The sequence below is a fragment of the Peromyscus eremicus genome, chromosome 3 (genome assembly GCF_949786415.1).
Source record: "Peromyscus eremicus chromosome 3, PerEre_H2_v1, whole genome shotgun sequence".
Taxonomy (NCBI): domain Eukaryota; kingdom Metazoa; phylum Chordata; class Mammalia; order Rodentia; family Cricetidae; genus Peromyscus; species Peromyscus eremicus.
Genome location: NC_081418.1, coordinates 48,225,224 through 48,243,740, shown reverse-complemented (window position 1 = coordinate 48,243,740; position 18,517 = coordinate 48,225,224). Strand labels below are relative to the sequence as shown.

Here is an 18,517-nt window from a genome sequence, read left to right as displayed (position 1 = left end):
ATTGCTACGACAATTCACAGGAGTCTAAAATACAACTGAAGTCAGTTTGGGCCCAATAAAAACAGATAGGAGGAGAGGTAACATTTGTTGGATATCAGAGGCACTGTTATGAAATTTATATCTGCATCATTTCAGGATAATTGATGCTATGTGGATGCCTAGTGTATCACGCATGCTTCCTCAGTATATTGGTTCAGACTAATGTTATCAGGACTACACTCCAATTAGAGCATTTAGGCATCTGCACTAATGGAATTTTCTTGGTAAGTGAGTTAAAGGAGAATGCCAGGAATGTTTGTGTTTGAATCTCAGTTGCAACCTTGGCAAAATAATTGAATTTTCCTGATGATCAAATCTCTCATCTTCAAAATGAGAATGTAATTGCAGCCTCACAGAGTGCAGGGGGTTAAATGTATAATCGTGTATATAAAGCCCCCGGTGCTGAACTTGGCACATCACCATGCTGGGCAAATCTGCAAATGTGGGTGCTGTGAGGTGAGGCTGCCATTAAAGAGCTTCACTGCCAGTCATCACATTACCCATGAGTCTGCAGGGCCATGAAGCAGGGTCAGGGGTTAGTCTGACCTCAGGCAAACTGTACAGCCCACCACCCTCCAACTCACTTTCTCACCTTTGAGAACAGCCTGGAAGACGCTGATATAATCATCCTATAGCAGTTTGGCTTTAGGACCCCTAGCCTTCCTTACTAAAACCCACAGCTTTGGTCGTCTTAGTAACAGGACTTGTATTTGTTTGTGGACTGGGCATCTCTTTCCCATATGCTTTAGATCATTTGACAATTTGGCACCAAATACAGGGCAAACACTATATAGATAATTATTATAATGAATTTTAAACAGAGTATCGCTAAGAAAAACATCTCTACAAGTTCACACATCAAAAGATCAATCTGGGGAGCTAAATGATGTGAAGTTTTCCCCTGCAGGGGATTGTTTAACTGCTGTGGCTTGGAAATATTTGAGTTTTCCGAACAGGAACCCTCAGATATGGGAGTATAGAGTCACAGAACTTATGGAATGAATATGTATGTATGTATGTATGTATGTATGTATGTATGTATGTATGTATGTATCTATCTATCTATCTATCTATCTATCTATCTATCTATCTATCTATCTATCTATGTGTGTTTTGGGGGTGTGAATTTATTGTAATGACTTACAGGCTACAGTCCAACAATGGCTAGTTCTGAATGGAAAGTTCAAGAACCTAGTAGCTGCTCAGTCTCACAAGGCAAGGGCAAGCAGGCAAAGAAGAAGGAACCCTTCCTTCTTCCGTTGTCCTTATATAGACTTCTGGCAGAAGGCATGGCCAGATTAAAAGTGTGTCTTCCAGCCTCAAGGCCTGGATTAAAGTTGTGTGTCTTCTAGCCTCAAGATCTGGATCACAAGTGTGCCCTTCATTTCTGGATTATAGTTCACTCCAGATATAGTCAAGCTGAAGCTGACAGCCAAGAATAGCCATCCTAGGGGGCAACCTTATCATGACAAGATGACAGGAAGAAAGTGTAACTCTACTCATTCATGTTGCATTCATTACATGTGCCTGAATGGCAGTGTGCTGGGATGGTAAGATGCTTAAGCCCCTAAAGCATGTAAGCACTGTGCTCATATATGATCATCTGACCAGATAACCACAATTTCTCTTCCACGTCTCTTGAGTTCAGTCTCCTAGGTGCATCACCTGGCATCCCTCTCTGAAACTTTAAATTTTATTTATTAATTTTATTTTTAAATTACCATTTAAAGTAACAGGCTTCCTTACAGCATTTTCAGACAAAGTTACTTTTGATGGACTCCCCCTGCTACCCATTTCTGTCCCTCATCCCCCTTCTCCCATGCTGTGCCTGTACTCTTCCGTCTCTGGTACTCAGCCTTCCACATTTACAGTATATGTGCGCTGTTGACCTGCCCACAACCCCATTTCTCAAAGTCCCACCTCCGTGCTACATGCCTCTTTCTACTTTCATGTCCTTTTTTTCACATTTTCACATTAATATGCATGCATAAAAAATAGAAGTTAGCATCTTTATATGAGAGGGAACATGAAGTATTTGTTTTCTTGGGCCTGAGTTACTTTATAAGTTCAGTATTTTCCAATTCCATCAAGTCTCTTGCAAATTTTATGAACTTTTCACTCAAGAATGATTTGAGATTCATAAAGTTGCCAAGACCACAAGTACTCCCAACTTTCCGTTACCACAATACATTTCCCAAGGATTAGTGCTTTATTGTTATTAACTCTTAGACTTCCTGTTCCAGGGTCCAACCTAGGGTACTACCTCTACTGAGTCTGGCATGTCTACCCAGTCTCCTCTGCAGTGTTATGGTTTCTTAGACCCACTCCAAGTGAGCTTGAGGAGACTGGGATGATGTTTGGTGGCATATCCTCTAATCTGGTTTTCCAAGTTGTTTTACTCAGTTTGAACAGAATAATGAGTTATGGAAAGAGTACCTACCACAGGCCCATTATCTTAGGACTCCCCTGATAACTACGTGGCATCCCTGATGATGGTATTTCTGGTAGCTTTCATTGCTAAACTTGGTGACAAAATGGCTGAGGAAACCACTTAGGCTAGGAGGGCTTGTTTGACTCTTGGGTTCAGAGGTATCAATCCATGGTTGGCTGATCCACTGCCTTAGGTTCATGCTGGGGCAGTATATTGTATCAGAGTGAGATGGGTCAGAGACACGTACTTTGTGGAATCCAGAAAGCCAGTGACGAGAAGAATTCAGAGACAAACATACCTTTCAGATATATACTAAAGAAGACATTTTTTCAGCCAAGTCCATTCAGCTATGAATGCATCAAGTGATTAAACCATACAAAGACAGAGAGAGCCTCATGATGCAGTTACCTCCTAGTAGCACTACCAATGGGGGCGTCCAGCCTCAGCGCAGTCACCTTGGTGGATAAGGGCCTTCATATCTGAGACATAGTATTTGATTTGGCAGCATTTGCCATTACTACTATTTTTATTTAATATTTCCTCCTTTTATTGAAAATAGATTTTTTCCCTCACATACTATATCCTGATTACAGTTTCTTCTCCCTCTACTCCTCCCAGTTCTCCCCACCTCCCCTCCCATCTGGGTCCAGGGTCCACCCCCTTTCTGTCTCTCATTAGAGAACAAACAGGCTTCTAAGGAATAATGATAAAATATAATATAATAAATAAAAGAAAAATGAACACTGTTGGTGAAATTATTAAGGCCACTCCACATAGTTAAAAGGAGATTTATTTAATGGCGTAACTTACAAATTAAGGAATAGGTAGGTTGCGGGGTCTGGGGAAGGTGTATCACAGTCCAGCGGTGTTCTCTGGAGCTCTGCTTGGCCCACCTCCACCGTCCAGGGTCCCGGACCAGAGAGAGCGCTGGCCCATCCCGATCTCGGGTCTCCAGGCACCTCCCTTGGCCCCGCCTTGTAGGCGTGACAGTTGCTGAAGTCTCAATGGGGGTTGGAACTTCCAGATCAAAGCTGTAATGGCTACCCACTACATCTCCCCCTTTTTGTCTAAATAAGAAAGTTCTAACCTAATACAAGACTATATACAAGGGAATGGCTTTTCATGGATGATAACAGGATAAGCCATTGTATGAGAGCCATTTGGAGATGTTACAACCTTTATGGTCTTGTCCTTTTGTGTATTAGGTCCCTTGTCATGTTTATTGAGAGTTTTTTTTTTTAAGGCTTGTAAACGAGCACCTAGGGTCTGTTCTGGGGAGTGAACCTCCTCTCTGGCAAGGGACTCTAGATTTTTCATGGAATCATAGAAGTTTTTATGTTCCTCAGAAACACATGATTCTATGGACCTTATCTTATCAACTAATGGTAATCTTTCTTCCTTATATAGTGTCTGGAGAGTTAGTGTTCTGTCCATTAAATATTTACATTTATTTTTATCAATAAGATCAATTTTCGGTACAAGCCTGTTTTGTAAATCTTGATCAGCAGATTCCAGAGAGAGAATCTTTTTTTGTAAGCCTTCATTGTTATCTCTTAAAGCCTGTATCAGTCCCAATAATGACTCATCTTTGTTTTTGTTATTAAACCAGTGTTTGAACATTGTGTGAATTATTACGATGAATGCCAAAATGGTACAGGCCAGATATGCCTTAGGAAGGTCGTATATTTTCAGGAAGATGTTATTCATCATACAGGCAAAAGGTTTTTAAATTCTTGTGAGGTAATGTTGTCAGCCATATTATAAGAATTACTCAAAATTTGTTAGTCAATTTTAAGGTGTATAATTATCAAGTACTTTTACTTGAAACAATATGTTTACCTTTTGTGGTTTTGGGAGGTGTAGTAGCACTTTTTAGCCAGCAGGTGGCATTGGTACAGCTCCAAAGCAGGGCCTGTTCGTGATCTTGGCTGACTGTAGCTCGCTGGAGTCAAGATGGCAGGCGCCGGCACTCAGGAAGCAGGGGAGTGCCTCTTTCGCTGGTCTCGGGGCTAAATTAGGGAACTGAGACCAGACTAGCTGTTTCCTTTTTCGAGAATGGAACCGTGTAGGCGTTCCCTGGTTATATGGAACTTTGTAGGCGGGTTTAGGTACCCGCTAGTCGGGGAGGAGGCTGAGGGTGGGAGCCACCCAGGCCTTTGGAATTTGCCCCACGTTGGGCGCCAGATGTTGGTGAAATTATTAAGGCCACTCCACATAGTTAAAAGGAGATTTATTTAATGGCATAACTTACAAATTAAGGAATAGGTAGGTTGCGGGGTCTGGGGAAGGTGTATCGCAGTCCAGCAGTGTTCTCTGGAGCTCTGCTTGGCCCACCTCCACCATCCAGGGTCTCGGACCAGAGAGAGTGCTGGCCCATCCCGATCTCGGGTCTCCAGGCGCCTCCCTTGGCCCCACCTTGTAGGCGTGACAGTTGCTGAAGTCTCAATGGGGGTTGGAACTTCCAGATCAAAGCTGGAATGGCTACCCACTACAGAACACATCAGAATTGGACAAAACAAACAAGCAGAAGAAAGAGGACCCAAGAGAAAGCACAAGAAACAGAGACCCACTCGTTCACATGCTCAGGAGTCTGATAAAAACACTAAACTGGAAGCTATGATATATGCACAAAGAACCTGATGCAGACTGGCACAGGCCCTGTGCATGCTACCTTAGTCTCTGTGAGTTCATATGAGCTTTGCTCGTGTTGACTTAGAGAGCCTGGTTTCCTTGGTGTTCTCCATCCCCTTGGCTCTTACACTCTTTCTGCCTCCTCTTCTGCAGGGTTTCCTGAGCCCTAAGGGGGATTTGATGGAGACATCCTCACTTTGTGAGTAATGTCTGGTTGTTGGTCTCTGTATTTGTTCCCATCTGCTGCAGGAGGAAGTTTTTCTGATGATCACAGAGCAAGGCACTGATCTATGATACAGTTTAGCAGAATATTATTAGTCACTTTATTGCCACTTTCTTTTTTTTTTCTTGTTTTTAGAATAGTAGTATCTGGTTTGATCCTAGGTCTCTGAGCTATCTAGTCTCAGGTTCTTGGTTACCCAATCAGTTACTCCCATCTCGTGGAGTGAGCCTCAGGTCAAATCAGATAAGGGAGTCACAAAGTCTGAGCCACATTTAAAAGGGGGAGAAAAAAGGATGGATGGATCCCTGGAGTGCTCATTGTTTCAACTTGCCGTGTTTGACTGTGGTTGAATTCAGTACGCTAAACCGGCAGAGTAAGTCAATCATCATGTATTTATGCTTTCGACAACTTCATACTTGCATCAGTGTCCCACGTACCGTCCTGGGCTTTGACAGATAAGACTAAGACATATCACGGGACAGTATAAGCCATTCAATGTGATAGGGGATTTGCAGTTCAGAGCGCACATCCAGAGAGGTTCTGTGTTCTTGTGTCCCAGAACGAGTAATTGAAGAGAGACACATAATTGAGGCAGAGGCAGAGACCGTTGGTCAGGAGGTAACACACTGCTAAGAGGTAGGAAGCAGCCTGAGGCAGAGAGGCCACCTCAGTGCTCTCACCATACCACACAGTGCGGGCTTTCTGGCTTACGTCTGTAGCGCTGGCTTTTCATAGTATACTCTCTCTATAATGAGTAGCTCTGCATACAATTCATGTATCTTGTATCTCATTAGCATCTTAAATTTCTACCAAGGGAGTACATTTTAATATTATAATGAGACATAAGTTACTATCTGGAGTACCAGTGGCACCAGCTGGCTTAAATCACTCAGCCTGGGCATTTCCTGTTTTCTTTCCCAACTTTTTTTCCTATGCTAATTTCATAAGGCTGTCAAGGTATGATTCTCTGACCTTCCCTCCAGTATCTCTATTGAGTTCTGACTGTAAGCAAACATTGTTTGAAAAAATGAAACAAAACAAAACAGAAATATTCTGGGAATTGTTTTTCTTTTTCTGTCTGTATTAAGGAGTGGGTGAGCTATGGAGACAATGAATACCTATTTCCTGTCAAGCATCCTATAAATAATGAGTGAAAGAGATAAACTATATTAGTACAAGAATGAGAAAAGCAACTCTCACTTCAAGCCATGCGATTATGGTAATGACTGATCTTTAGACTTCAGTTTCAATATCACCTGAATGAGTGATTGAGTGTTTCTTATACAGAATATAATACAATCAAAGTCTAGAAATTGCATTAGACTTGAAGGTTTTTCCTCTGAGGTATTTTCTTGGTATATTTTCAAAGCTCCATAGAATATGAGTATTAACAAATTGTGTAAGTCTATTCTGTTTCAAGATTTTTCAAAAAGATATGTCGTTTTTTTTTCTATCAACAGCTTTATCTAAATTTAGTTCCCCCCCTCACTTAACACGTTGACAATAGAGCTGGTCAGTAGAGATTAGCTCTTATTTGATGAAGGTAGGCATTCAATTTGAAATCTGTCAGAGAGTTAAATGATTCCAGCCTCGGCTATGAGTCATCGTCCATGCCTTCCCATGGCCACAAATGGCCATTTCCCCGGAGTTCTGTGCTCAGTTTCCTTCACTGCCATCCTTTATCTTTGACTGTACATTATATTTATTATTCGAGTTTAAAGTGAAGTGTTGATATGAATACTCTAGTTTAAGGCATATTGTGCTATTGCTTTGAGCTAGGAAATACCTTTACTTTCCCACACATACCATGGCATTTAACTCTCCCATCTTTCCTGTATGTTAGGTAGGCTCCTTAACCCCATCTCACATGGAAAGTATGATGTGTAGAAATCTTAAGGGAATTGTGGAGGAGGCCCACTATCTGAATATTCTTCTAATCTCTGTGCTTTCTGTGTCTTCCATATGGTGTTTTTTGATTTTCTTATAAAAAATATTTTATAGAATAAGTTAAGATTTGCATGCTCAGGGCTCACAAGGCATTACAAAGTCCTTTTCACATTCAACTGACTATCTTAGTTTACTGTCCTCTGGTTTGTTGAAAACAATCCAAGTTTTATATCTTCAGCTCCAAATAAATCACCCATTCATGCATTTAACTTACATTTATTGACCGCTTTTCATCCTTCAGCACTATATCAAGCAATGGCAGAGTTACTAAAATGCCTCACCATTATAGAGGGGGAATAAATAGTATGGCTCAGCAGACTCTACTCTAAAGGAAAGGAAAGCAGAGCAGTGATAGACCTCCTTTCTACAAGGCAATCAATCACAACGAGACTTTCTGAGAAGCTGGCATTTCAGCAGAGTACCTATCCACAAAGAGAATGCAGATTCTTGAGGTAAGAGTATCCTCAGGCAGAAGGAATGAGATGTGGAAAAGGTGTAAATATTCTTGGTATGTGTAATGAACAGCAAAGAAGTCTATATGGCTGTAACCAGGTAGGTAGAGAGTGATTTTAGATTTGTAAGAAAGAGCTTGTAATAGAATGGGAGAGAAAGTGTCAGTATTGTTTGGAACATGGCTGACCATCAGGTTTCAAGAGTGGCCATAGGGACACATACGAAGAGAATATGACAGAGGAGGGGAAAAGTGTGAGTAATCAGGCATTCAGTTAACAGAGTTGAAGGGAAACGCTGGGAATCTGGACATGCAGTGATGGTAGACTGTAATAAACTAGCTCTGCTAAGAATGAGCAGTGGTTGAAGATTGCCCCAGAGGACTTGTGAGGAGAAATGAAGAGGAACTAGGAAACAGCAGCCAATGAGCCAGAAAGTCAGCAGGCGCTTGCTCTTTAAAAGTCAAAAGAAGAAAAAATTCTCATAAAGAAGGTAGCTACGAATTCCCTCTAGGAGGCTGAAAAAGATGCATGCTAATAACTGATAATTGGATTTAGGTGGAGGGTGGATTGAAGTTACTTCATATGGAGTTGTAAGTTGATAAAGGTGAAGGTGAGCAAGTACACTCATATGGAAATGGAAGCAAAGAAGCGCTCCATTCTTGATTGCCTTTCCCTCCCTCCCTCCCTCCCTCCCTCCCTCCCTCCCTCCCTCCCTCCCTCCCTCCTTCCCCCTCTTCCCCCTCTTCCTTCTCTTCCTTCTTTCTTGTTTTTAATTATCTGACTGTAACAGGGAGGAGAACAAATGACTGGCATCTAGAATGGAAAACGAATGGAGGAATTTTCTCTACTTAGTAAGATAGTACAGCAGACAAGCATGCTGACGGGGCCTACCACAAAGAAGAACAAAATGCAAGAGTAATCGGGTTAGCTGCTGGGGCAGTGCCTTTGGGTGAGGGATGAAGTGGACCTATGTGCAATAATGGTGTGGGGAGGGCTGGAGCAGGCCCTCCAGAGAGGAATGAAGACATGTATTCTAGTGGATTGGTAGATTCCATACTAGGGATAAGTTCTGTTCAGATTAATTTAATATTTTCAATAAAATACAAAGTTTTGCTGACAGATACAGTAACGGCATTGGGGGTGGGAATCACTGTTCTTAAAGAGACAGGAAAGTTTGAAGTAACCCATCTGACAGCTGAGGCAAGCTGGATGCAAATAGAATTGCTGTGCACCACTTCAGAAATGGATAGTTGAATTAACTGGCCATAAGTGCCTAGAGCCTTATTCTATTAGCAGTTAGCAATGTAAAGTCCCAGACAAGACAACTGGTCCTAAACTGCTGCTAATGGTACTTGGTCCATCCTGCATTATTAATTAGAATGTAGTCTTTGGAAATAAGAGAAATCCTGGTGGTACACTCCTAAGCCCCGTTCACACCAATCTCTTTCTACTGGCTTAATCTTGTCTGACGTATCACAACAGAATGGTTGACTTTTTCTGCTTAATACCAGTGTAGTGTATTTGCTTGCTAGAGACACAATGACCAAGGCAACTTATAGAGGAAAGAATTTATTGGGGGGTTGCTTATAGTTTCAGAGGCTTAGAGTCTCTGACCATCGTGGCAGGGAACATGGCAGCAAGCAGCAGGCCTGGTATGGGAGCAGTAGTCGAGAGCTAACATGTTGAGGCAACAACCATGAGGAAGAGAGAGCGCTAACTGGGAATGATGTGGGCCTTTAAGACCTCAAAGACCATCTCTGGTGACACTCCTCCTCCAACAAGGTCACATCTCCTAATCCTTCCCAAACAGTTCCACCAAGTGGGAACGAAGCATTCAAATTCATGATTCTGTGGGAGCCATTCTCATTCAAACAAGCACACAAATTGACTGCTAGTGAATGGGAACTTACACCGGTAGTTGGTTTCTCTCTGAAAGCATTCTTCTAAGATCCTAGTGTGAATTATTACTCTTTCCTTTGTCATGTTACTGTGCAAGTTGTGCCGTAGACACTACAGCTTTGTAGCTGATATATTGAATAATAAATAATAACACACACAACACTTACTCAGTTGGGTCTTCCTACCTTACAGAGGTCCACTGCTTATATTAGCCACATACGTCATTACAGGGACACTTGAAGCATTGTCTTGTACAGGGTCACCTTGCGGAGAAAGAAATTTAACTAAATATTTTAGCTTTCTGACCCCTATGTGGTTCAATTTGTAGTACATCTTAGCTTCTTTCTGAATACATTTGTGCACATTTAAAAATGTGCTATTTTAAGAGACTTGGGGGGGTCACTATTTTTGTTCGTAGATTGGGGCTCCCTGGGAAATGCAGTCTGACAGAGTTTTATATACAGAAAGTTAACTGGGTTAATGGTGTATCACCAAGAAGAAGCCACAGATTTCCAGGGGAAGGACCACATATTAGGCAGGGTGGGAAGTTGAGATATGATGAAGTAGTGGCAGAGGACTCCCATAGTGACCTTTGAATATGGAGCAGTCTGTAGACTTACCTCATAGGAGACCAGAGTCACTGCATACTGAATAGACTCCTGTATGGAAGAGACAAACCTTTAATAAAGAAACTTCCTGATAGCTGAAGGAGCTGAGCCGTGAGGGCGCCGTGTGCCGTGAGGTTGACAGGGTTCTCCGTTAGACCCAGTGATGGCCCAGCAGCTCGCCCGGGAGCAAGGCATCACCCTGCGCGGGAGCGCGGAAATCGTAGCCGAATTTTTTTCGTTTGGCATCAACAGCATTTTGTACCAGCGTGGCATATATCCATCGGAAACCTTTACTCGAGTGCAGAAATACGGACTCACCTTGCTTGTAACTACTGACCCCGAACTCATAAAGTATCTCAATAATGTGGTGGAGCAGCTAAAAGACTGGCTCTACAAGTGCTCAGTGCAGAAACTGGTGGTGGTCATCTCAAACATTGAAAGTGGTGAGGTCCTCGAAAGATGGCAGTTTGATATCGAGTGTGACAAAACTGCGAAAGAGGACGGTGTTTGTAGAGAAAAGTCACAGAAAGCCATCCAGGATGAAATTCGTTCAGTGATCAGGCAGATCACAGCTACTGTGACTTTTCTGCCACTGTTGGAAGTTTCTTGTTCATTTGATCTGCTGATTTATACTGACAAAGATTTGGTGGTACCTGAAAAGTGGGAGGAGTCGGGACCCCAGTTCATTACCAATTCTGAAGAAGTTCGTCTCCGCTCGTTTACTACCACCATCCACAAAGTGAACAGTATGGTGGCCTACAAAGTCCCTGTCAATGACTGAAGAGAGGTGAAGAAAGCCAGGATCCAACTTCGATAAATGTGCTTCGTTGTTCCATTTCTTGGGTTCCTCCTGGACTTGCCAGAGTCAACATAACAAGATTGCTGCACATTAGTGAGGGGAACCAACAGATTTTGTCAGCATTGTGGAGTGGATTCCTTTAAAAGTGGTCACTGTAGATAGAAATTCTTTTGTTAGAAAGCTAAGTACATCCTTTAACCATTTAGCTTGGGAATCTTGACCAGGATATAGAGAAGCATCTGAATGTAAATACAGCAGAAGGAACTGAAGCTTTGTCTAGTTCTAAGAGTCACGAATACTGCCTTACTGGGTCCATTTGTCCTTTCTCTTTGTATAGACCCCATATTGAAATACATGCTAGTTGTTTGATTTTAGTGTATATACCTTGAACTCGCCAAGCAATTGATACTGTTTAATTTCTGTAATAAAGAACTCTTGTTTTAATGTTTTATAAAAATCAAGCTTTAAATGGCAGTGATACAGAAAATTAAGTTAACTCTTGTGTTTTAAATTTGTGTTAGAGTATCTTTGATGAATGGTGTGGTATTGTTAATATAATCAGATACTGCAGTGGATTGAGTGTGTGGATTGTTCTTTTTGATTATGTGCTACCTTCATCTCTCAACAGTGCAGTTAATGTGAAGAGGCAAATGTCCTTTGAAATTAGTTCAAAAATCAGGCTATAGTATCCCTGGTTTTTTGTTGTTTTTTTTTTTTTCTGTCATACACATTTATTCAGAAGTCATCAGCATAATTTAATGACATTTCAAGTAAAAACTGAAATGAGTAAAAGACATTATTATCAAAAAAAAAAAAAAAAAAAAAGAAACTTCCTTCCTGGAGGGAGACTCAGACATGAGCTATACCTAGAATTCCAGAGGCTCATGGGGCTGAGCTGAGTGGGACACTTCATGTCTAGAAACACTATTCTGGCTGTCAGAGCAAGCTTGAAGTAATATATGAACTATTCACACAACAGAATCCTTGAGTCTGTTCATCATTTATCAACTAGATAAAGTAAATATATCTAGAATTGTTCTGTATCCTGGGGTTCAACTTGCCTGAGAACTGGTCCCTAGATTTTCTCTGTGTTTTTAGATTTTTAAATTAGCTTTATTTATTTGTGGGTGAGTGGGTAGAGTTGGCATATGTGCCATAGTGAGCATAAGAAGGTCAGAGAACAACTTGCAGGAGTAGGTTCTCTCTTTTCCTCATGGAGGCTCAAGGGATGGAACTCAGGCTTGAAGACGGGTTTGCATCTACCCATTCAACCATCCCTCTGGCCAACTCTGTGTGTTTTTAATCTCACCTCCTTACCACCTAGGAAAACAAGACTAGCAGTTACTTTCTTAAGAATCCAAATTAGCCAAATAAAATAGAATATAAGTGAATGCTGACCTTACCTTGGATGTTGCTTTTGGCATAAACTTTTGCCAAACCCAACATTCATTATTTGCAATTTGAGGAATTACAACCTAAATTCAAGGCAGCCTAAATTCCAGCTGTGATTTCTACTCTCACACTGTAATCAGTAGATACAACTTCAGTCAGAGTTTGCTTCTTAACACGATGGGTATTTCTTCTGGAGGCATCAAGTTAATCGGTAGTGACATTGAATTGAACAGAGCCAGGGACAGAAATGTATGTGATGCTCTGAAAATAAACTCTTTGCAGATCGACTCAGAACCACAAATTGGTGTGCCAGTTATGTGGCTCAAGCCCCAGGCCCATCACAGTTCACAGTGGAAGGAAACACTCTTTCTTAGCATCTGGTGGTTCCAGCCATTCTCCTACAGTCTCCCAGGAGCAGAGTGAGAGGCCTCTGTAGGATGTCAGCTGCCCTGTCCCACATCTCAACACAGCTCTTTGTTCATAATTTGTTTACTCTCTTTGCTTCCAAAAAGAGACTTGAGACCTTGTCATTAATTTTCCACACGAATCCCATCAGTTTAGAAATTCAGAACTACATGACTAAGTCTCCAGCATCTACTTAGTGGTGGTGACCTTGGCTGTCCCCACACAGGGTAATTGATGAGAAGATGCTGAAATTGTGAAAATGATTTAGACCAGTGTATCTGTGATCATCATCATTTTATGCATTTAAATTTTGGAAACAGTTATGAATCATTATTTTAGGACCTTCATCTGGAGTTTCACATTTGTTTTCCTGACTTCAGCTCTGGCTTAATTATTTCCATGTCACAGTTAAGTATTTGTTGTCTCCCTCCCAAAACACTTGAGGTCTGACAGTACAGTGTCAATAATGGTTGTTCCATAGATCTAAGAATTTTGCAAATACCAATTTTTTGATGGAGTACTTAGGAAAAAAACAACAACAACAAACAAACAAAAATAACTTACACCATATTCAAGTGCCCATTGTCCAGGTTGTTATGGACCTCACAGACAAAGGCTTTTTACCAGATTTGACACTGGATGTCTTGCTTTCTTTTCTGTTGCTGTGATAAAACACCCCAACAAAAACGTCTTCTGGAGAAATGGCTCGTTTTAGCTCACAGGTCCTAGTTATGGTCCATGATTCAATCACAGCAACAGCAATTTGAAGTCACATCCATGGTCAAGAGTAGCAAGAGTGAGTGTGTGCATGTTTGTGCTCGGCTTGCTTTCTCCACTTTATAGAGTGGTGAAATCATGCTTAGGAAATGGTGGCACCCACAGTGAGCAGGCCTTCCCACTTGAGTTAAATTAATCAAGATAATACCCCACTGACACACCCAGAGACCCTTTTTCCAGGTGATTTTAGATTCTGACAACACCATCATACTGGATGTGAACTCCAAGAGATTACCATTTTTCCATGTATCTTGTGCAGTGTGACAATGATTTAGAAAGTGGAAAATTAAAGCATCTATTGGCGGCTAAGACCAGAGATGTCACAGTGTGAGCTGTAGGTTACAAGGTGTCCAGGGAGGTCAAGGACTCTCCTCCTCCTTCACCTCCCTCTGATCTTGGCTCTACAGCCATTAGAATAGTTATTTCCCCATTTCTGTCAAGAGCCATATGCTGATGTTTGGGGTATTAGCAAACTGCCTTATACGTGGTCTTGCAATCCACCGTCATCCATGTCTACTTGACTTTATGTAATTCTCCTGTGCCATTTTTCCCTCTAATGCCTGTGGTGCCCTCCTGCACCTTCTTCAGCACAGCTAGAGCTTGAAGCAGATGTGCTCCTACAGCTGTGCAAGCCATTCCCGAGTGACTTTCACTCCCCTATTTCTCACCACCCAATTAATTGGTCATGGAGACATTGTCAGGTTTCAATCTCCTTCTCTTATTGTCCTCCTTTGGTGTGTTTTGTTGTTCCCTTACCCAAGACATCACCCTTACTCATGGCACTTGTGGCAGTCATTTTCTAACTTACCCTGGGGTACTCATCTTGTCCCATAAAATTGCCTTTTGTGTTGCTGGCAGTGATTTTTGTAAAATTTTGTCAAAGGCAAAGATTGGGGAGCATTTTGAAGCCCTGGGGTAAGCTAGTAGAAAAGCATGCAGGATGTTGGTGGGAAGTTGGTCAGTGTGATAGTCCATCTATGTTTACTGATGTGGTGGTTTGAATAGGTATAGTGCGCCCATAGACTCATGTATTTGAATGCTTGGCCCATAAGGAATGGCCCTATTAGGGGGTGTGGCTATGTTGGAGTAGATGTGGCTTCGTTGGAGGAAATGTGTCATTGTGGAGGAGGACTTTGAGGTCTTATGAACTCAAATCTGGTCAATATAACATGGTTGCTTCTACTGCCTGTGGATCAAGATGTAGAACTCTCACCTCCTTCTCCAGCACCATGTCTGCCTCGATGCTGCCATGATGATAACGGACTAAACCTTTGAAACTTTAAGCCATCCCCAATGAAATATTTTCCTTTATAAGTGTTGCCATAGTCATGGTGTCTCTTCACAGCAATGGAAACCCTGACTAAGACACTGGTTGTATCTTATTGCCGGTAATGGAAGTTCTTCCTACTAGTAGATTACGAGGTAAGAGCTCTCTCTTTCATGCTGGTCACATCTCAATGGTGTTCAGGACCATTCAGATTTCCCTTCTCCTTTTTTAATTGCTGGGTTATTAAACCTGTAAGAAAGGCTCACATTTCACTGTGCCGGGGAAAGAAATTACCATTGTAAGTTTGCTTATGTAAATGCTCTACAGAATAAGAGTTCAGAGGACACTGGGTAAAGCTTAGTCAACCTGGGAACATTAAAGTTGGCGTCGTCAGCGTAGATCTGAGACTTTCATCTCCTGTTTAAAACCTGTTGACATCCACTCGTCCTTGGTTGTTTGCTTCTGGTATTTGGGTTTCTTTTTTTATTGGTGTGTGTGTGTGTGTGTGTGTGTGTGTGTGTGTGTGTGTGTATGCATGTGTGTGTATATGCATTGTGTGTTTGAATATATGTGTATATGCATTGTGTTGTGTGTGCATTGTGTGTGTGCCACAACATGTATATGGAGGTTGGAGGACACCTTTAAGAGTCAGTTCTCTTTCACCGTGTTGGTCCTGCGGATCCAACTCATGCCACTAGACTTATAGTGACAAGCTTTTTCCTGATGAGTCATCTTACAACCCTGCTTGTTTTCTGAGACAGATTTCTTGCTATGTAGAGCAGGCTTGCCTAGAACTTAGATGTATAGTCCATGCTGGCCTTGGGCTCTTGCATGGCCTCCTACCTCAGTCTCCCCATTTTTTTTTTTCTTTTTTTGAGAACAAAGTCTTGGCTTCATAGTATAAAATAGTGTGCTGGATAGTTTTGTGTCAACTTGACACAAGCTAAAGTCATCTGGGGGGGAGTGAACTTTAATTAAGAAAATGTCTGAATAAGGTCTGGCTGTAGGCAAGCCTATGGGGCATTTTCCTAATTAGTGACTGATCAGGAAGGGCCTAGCCCATGGTGGGTAGTGCCATACTTTGGCTGGTGGCCTTGGGTTCTATAAGAAAGCAGGCTGAGTAAGCCATGGAGAGCAAACCAGTAAGCAGATCCCCTCCATGGCCTCTGTATCAGCTCCTGCCTCCAGGTTCCTGCCCTGCCTGAGTTCCTGTCCTGACTTCCTTCAGTGATGAACAGCCATGTGGAAGTATGGAGTTCCTCCCCAACTTGCTTTTTGGTCATGGTGTTTCTTCACAGCAAAAGGAACCCTAAATAAGACAAACAGTGAAGTCTTTGAGCTCATCTCTCACTCTAGTTGTCCATGCAGGCTGACCTTCCTAATTCCTGACCATGAGCTCCTTCCCAGGCATTGCTGTCTCACAGTATAGGGATGGCCCAGGACTACAATTTCCTTTGTCTAAAATTCTTCCACTCATTGAAATCTCAGGTTTGTCACTAGAGGGAGCATTTGCTGTGAAAGTCTGTCTAGTCCTGGGTAATGTGTAGCTTCTCAGAATACTAACATACTTCAATATTTGTCCGTAGGAATTCCCATCATAAAGCTGTCAATAGTAGGACATTTTATATACAAAGCTCTTCCCAAGGTCCACTGACCCCTTCAAGGCAGGTATTGTACCTTACTCAATACTAAAAGCCCAACTCCTAGCTTATATTACAGTTGCCTCTGGTGTCAGAAAGTACTTTAAGCCTGTTTTCTGAAGTGATTCACTGAATGATTTAGAGGCCTGAAAATACTTCTGCATAGTCCCTCGTATATAGAATGTGTCTGCCAAATTGAAAGAAAAGGAAATCCAGAAGCTGCTACTAAAAATTACAAATACCAAAAGAATTTAGGGAGATTTAAAAATGCAAGTTTTATGTTCCCAGAGATACTTTCTCAGGTAGAATGCTATTGTGATAAAAAGCAGAATTCAGTAGAATTTGAAACCTAGATTTGTGAAGAGCCAGCTACTTTCCAGAAAACATGCCTTAGAAAACTTACCCTCTAACAAAGTCCAATGAAAACTACAAAGCTTGCTGTTATCTTGTGACTGACATCTTAAATTAACTATAGGCAGGTCCTGCTTTAGCTTAAACTACAGAATTCAAATTTTAATTATAAGACGCAGAGATTGTGAAATCTTCCACAGACCCCAGATGTAGCAGGGCAAGGCAAAGCACACTGTTCATAGGGTGCCTGGATCCTTTTTTATGTTAATCTGCTTATTAGCCGTCCTTGCTAGTTCCAGGTAAGCAATGGGCTGCTAATGATGTCAGGTTGTAGTAAATGTATCCGTGGCTCAAGGCTGGGGAAAACTGAAATACCGCCAATTGATTCTGTTTCATTATTATCAGATGTCAGGTAAGAATCCAGTCCCTGGAAACCTTGGCACATTTCAAGCTAATGAGATAAAGTGGAGAGATTCCACATGTCTCCTTCTGTCCTCTCTCAGGCTTTTCTGCCCTGCCTCCATCCCTGCCTTCCTTTCTTGGCTTCCGTCTTCAGTCCCTAATTCCTCTCAGCCCCACTTTGACTTCTTGAGTAAGTGGTAATGCTGTGGCTGAGTCAGAAGGGAACACACACTTATCAGTCTGTTATCTGTTATCAGCAAAGTACCTGCCCACAGCAAACTCAGAGCATTTCCCATGCTTAAAAAGTTAGGAGAGCTTTTCAAAGCAAATTTAAGTTTATACAAAATTTGAGTAGAGAGTAGAGAGTTTTTTATGCCCCCTCCTTTATACTTATTCCTCCTCAAATCCCTACCCCTGTTACTAACATCTACCTGTGTGGTACCCCAGGAACTGCTCTTGTGTATCACGTGTTTCTGTGAGTGTATCATGGCATGAGTCCACTAGCATACTGTCCCACACAGTATGTCTGTTACTCTAAAAGTATGCTTGGCTGTACCAGGTTTGTCTTTCTTCACCTCAGCATATGTCTACCACTAGACACCCCACCCCAATGTCTTTTAAATTGTCCTATAATTTATTCTTTGATCACTTTGTGCATGTACATATAATGTATTCTGGTCACATTCCTCTCCCACTTTCCCTTATCCTCCACTCATTCAACCCCCCACCCCTTTCTCCAACCAAGACCTCCACACTTACATGTTTTTGTTTTGTCTTCTATTTTTACTTTGTGACCTATTTGGGCTTAACTGGGGCCACCCATGTCGGCATGGATGTGGGGCCATTCATTGGAGAACTGGTAAATCAACAGTGGCCACATCACTGGCTCCCTCTCCTCCAGCAGTACCTAACACCACTAGCTCTTCTGGGCAGGGCTTGGCTGGGCCCCATCAGCCCTTTCCACATCTATGACAGAATGTTAAGGGGTTTAGTCTTAACTTTATACAAGCAGTCATGGTTTATGAGTTTATGAGTTCATGAGTGCCGTGGGCAGATTGTACCCATAATACAATATTTCATAGCTATCATCCCCATTATCCGTCTCTTTTGCCTCTATAATTTTACTGGTTAATAAGATATTATATAGTTGGAACCATATAGTAGGCAGTCTTTCAGATTCATGTCTGTCACTTAGCAGCATGTATTTAAAATTCTAATATGGCTTTAATTTCTTCAGAGCTCATTTCTTTTTAT

The 18,517-nt window shown here is 41.8% G+C and overlaps 2 protein-coding genes across 2 annotated transcripts in view; both read left to right on the top strand.

Moving 5' to 3' along the window:
- Positions 1-18,517, top strand: part of Dgki (diacylglycerol kinase iota) — a 391,316-nt gene that overhangs the window by 293,648 nt on the left and 79,151 nt on the right. The window lies entirely within an intron of this gene.
- On the top strand, positions 10,328-11,604 carry LOC131906801 (mitotic spindle assembly checkpoint protein MAD2A). The gene has a single exon (XM_059257572.1). It carries the CDS (start codon positions 10,394-10,396, stop codon positions 11,009-11,011), a length of 618 nt encoding a protein of 205 aa, XP_059113555.1. The 5' UTR covers positions 10,328-10,393; the 3' UTR covers positions 11,012-11,604.

What these genes read in the sequence shown, in the direction of transcription:
- LOC131906801 (XM_059257572.1), top strand. Translation starts at nt 10,394, where the DNA reads ATGGCCCAGCAGCTCGCCCGGGAGCAAGGCATCACCCTGCGCGGGAGC.